The following is a 3729-nucleotide window of genomic DNA, read 5'->3' as shown; positions in this document are numbered from 1 at the left end:
GGCATGTACGGAAGATATATGGCTTTCCAGACTAGCTAGTGACATGGGCATACCTCAACTGTATCCATTATTATTGTTTTGTAACAACCAGAATCATTGTGTTGGCTAAAAATCCGGTTTATCATGTGAAGACCAAGCACATTAGAGTGCAATACCATTTCATCTGGGAATGCATAGTTGTTGGATTAGATTGCGATACCATTTCATCTGGGAATGGATAGTTGTTGGATTAGAGTGCGATACCATTTCATCTGGGAATGGATAGTTGTTGGCTGCATTAGTCTTGAGAAGGTTGTTTCTTGAGATAAAAAAATATTGTGGAGTCTAATAATAATAATAATAATAATACGTGAGCGAGATCAATTATATGTTCTGTTTATATAGGCTTCCCCGTTCAATTGATGGATCCAATACAATGTGCCTCCATGGGTAATGTTATATACAACAAAAGGATATCAGCAACAAAAAATGGACTCAAATTTTGCGAATTAGTTTAAAAAATTAATAATAAACTTTGAGCCTTAACAGAATTGGGGGTGTCCGCCTGTAGATGCTACTGCTTTCATCCAAGCCGTCCAATAATGTTCTCCACCATTCTCCAGGAATGAACTAGAGTTGTGATTGCATAGAAACTGTTGATCTTCATGGCAAGAAAGGAAGACAGTTCCATAATCTCCTTCAAAGTGATGATGCTCATCTTTACTATAATCTGGCATCCACATACTCTTCTCAGGTACCAACAATGGCATGATTAGGCCAAGACCCATATCTTGGTATGTATCCATTTCATCTTTGCTTCCAAATATAATCCTTGTGTTTCCATGATCTTTCTCATCTGCACCTGTCAATATTGGCTCTTCCTCTTCCTTCACCACATTGAGATGTTTGTGATTATCATAGTCATCATCTGAGCATGTCTCATGTATATGTATAGCGCGATCCATTGTATCATCCCATCCATGGATCATCAGATCAGAAGGTGGAAACGTTAAGATCTCTTTGTGTTCTTCTTTCAGTACAGTACTGCTGCTTGGTACTGAATCGTGTCCACATTCCTCACATTTTCCATCTTCATCTTGTAATGATTCCAGCTTCACTTTGGACATTAATGGAGAACATTCCTTCACTGACAGCTTAACACTTCCTGCATCGCCTTCAAAATCCTTGCTTTCTACTATACTGCTGCTCATTCCATTGTATCCATCATCGCTAGAGCTACAGAGATCATCCACTATAGCATGGGAACGCGAGGGAGAATGGTTATACGGAGCAGTGCAACCACCCGAAGAAAGCTTATAACTGCTTCTTGGGAGGAGGAGCTTGTGATCCACATATGAAATATCATTCTTATAACTGCTTGTAGAGAGGAAATTGGCAACATTGGTTTCTGCAGCTAGCCTTCTTGTAGAATCAATCTGATATATTGCATTCGATAGCAATTGCTGAGGACATGGATCAGGGGTGAACATACTACAGGGGTTTGATAATTGTTGTTGAGTATTTAGCGCATGATTTGGTTCTCCACATGAATGTATTAACTCTAAGAATGATGTACTCGGGTGATTAGTATTGTACAAAGCCTTTCTAAATGTCTCTCCCACACTTGAATTCCATGCTCGTAAGTAATAATCTGTAGACTCATTCTGGTTCAAATTGAGATTATCAACATTTGCTGAAGTTTCTTCCGTCATCTGGCATCTTGTATCAAGTCTTGTAGTGATAATCTGGTGCCGTTTTTTAGCACCTGCCATCATGGTTGGTTTACTTGATGTTATTTTTCTCCCTGATTCTTCTTCTAATGGATTTTGCCTCAGGGGATCTAATCCCATTTGTTGTAGTCTCTTCTTCAAATGAGTATTCCAATGGTTCTTAATCTCATTGTCTGTTCTTCCAGGGAGTTTGCTTGCTATGGATGACCATCTGTTTTATTAACCATCCAGAAGCAAAAGCGATTATACAATTCATATTAATATCGATCAACACCAATGAAAAGGAAGAGAAATATTAGCGCCACAAATTGTAATATTGCGCGTTGTTTCGATCCACAAGAGTTGATAACAGTATCTTGCTGCATAGTTTATTTATTTATGAAGACACGATGGAAATTATCAACATTATGACACAATTGTTACAAATTGCTGACACATTGAAGAAAATATACCATCAAAGGGAGAAAATGTAGTTTTACTCAGATTTTTGATATACAAGCAGAGAAAACATGAATTACTAGTATTATTGCCATTCCTGGCATTAGGAGGACCACTTATACAATCGAAATGTTGAAGCTCATTAATTTGTGCAGATTTAATGTGTTTTAAACCATTATATTCAAGTGTTGTGGTATACTTAAGGATTTAGCGCGTAGAAGGTATGGCCACTCTGTAGAAGATTTAATTTGTTTTATTGGAATCATTACTGACCATAAAAGGAAAGAAATATTATAGCACTAGAATGAAACTATTCAGATCAATGGAGAAAAGGTGTGAAGATTTAACATGTTTCTATGCTCTAGATATTATATCTACATAAATATACGCATATAAATATATATTGTACCTGTTTCCTAGCAGCGCATGCAAGTTGAGAATGATCTGATCTTCTTCGTCAGAGAATTTTCCTCGTTTGATATCTGGTCTGAGATAATTCGTCCATCTGAGCCGACAGCTCTTACCACATCGTAGCAGACCTAGAGGTATACGTGAACAAAAAATATCAAATACAGTCTTTCAAGAATTAAACAAATGATGATTCCCACAGAAACAGAAAGAAAAACAGATTGAATCATAATTATTTCCAAAAATTATGGCAAACCTAAACCAGCGCAATGATCATACTACATAACTATCAAAACAGATGGTCATTCACAATGATATTACGGAAACAATGCAGTTCTTTGAGCCCACAAGTTTCATACAGATCAACGATTATGGAAACTTAATATACAGATTGATTATCAGAATAGATGATCCGCAACAAACAAAAGGAGTTACCACGCACAGAAGATCACTGGTTGATCATAATATTGATGTCAAAATATAATTTTCTTAATATATTAGCCATCTGGCAATCATTATGAATGAGATAAAACTTCGATGTTTGACAAGATTCACAGTTATGCGAAAGAATATCATCGTAGGAGAGGGAGGGTATATCTATGCGCATAAAAACTTACCAGCATTCTTTGGTAGAGATCTCCAGCTTCCATGGCCATGCATCCGAATATACGAGATTAGCTTTTCATCTTCCTCAGGGGTCCAGGGACCTTTCTTGACGCCTTCTTTCTCACAACAAGGGGCTCGTCCCATGACGAGATAAGAAGCTATACGGATATGGATATATCCAGAGCTGTAGATGAACTGGCTGTGGAGCTCTTTCTTCCGATACTTTAAAAACAACCAGACAGTATTTGGCGATGAGGAGGAAAAGGCAAAACGATATGGCGAAAGGAGGGATTACCAAAGAGATGGAAACGATGCCTTTCCCTAAGAATAGCTGGAGGCTCTGATAAAAAATATAGACTTTAATGGAGCAGTATTCTGTGACATTGGAGGAGGCAACAGCGGAAGAAGACAGAGACACAATGCTGTTTAGTTAGCAAAAATAGCCTTCTCTTTTTCGAAAATGCGATAATCGGAAGGACGACACAGAGACGGAGCACGAAGAAACGGAAACGGAAACGGTATGACTGAATTGAAGGCTAGGAAACGGGGCCAAATGTATGGTGCCGAA

At 37.9% G+C, this 3729-nt stretch overlaps 1 protein-coding gene across 1 annotated transcript; it reads right to left on the bottom strand.

Moving 5' to 3' along the window:
• Positions 1–339: 339 nt before the first annotated feature.
• On the bottom strand, positions 340–3505 carry LOC147857815 (uncharacterized). Its single transcript, XM_087327137.1, has 3 exons — positions 3173–3505; positions 2557–2686; positions 340–1920 (listed from the first exon to the last, which is right to left on the bottom strand). The coding sequence occupies exons 1-3, from the start codon at positions 3303–3305 to the stop codon at positions 522–524; spliced, it is 1662 nt and encodes a 553-aa protein (XP_087183263.1). The 5' UTR covers positions 3306–3505; the 3' UTR covers positions 340–521.
• Positions 3506–3729: the final 224 nt, after the last annotated feature.

The sequence above is a fragment of the Azolla caroliniana genome, unplaced genomic scaffold (genome assembly GCF_043228905.1).
Source record: "Azolla caroliniana isolate FFs.n. ecotype wild unplaced genomic scaffold, voAzoCaro1.0.p SCAF_11, whole genome shotgun sequence".
NCBI classification, from domain to species: domain Eukaryota; kingdom Viridiplantae; phylum Streptophyta; class Polypodiopsida; order Salviniales; family Salviniaceae; genus Azolla; species Azolla caroliniana.
This window is presented reverse-complemented; position numbering and strand designations above follow the sequence as displayed.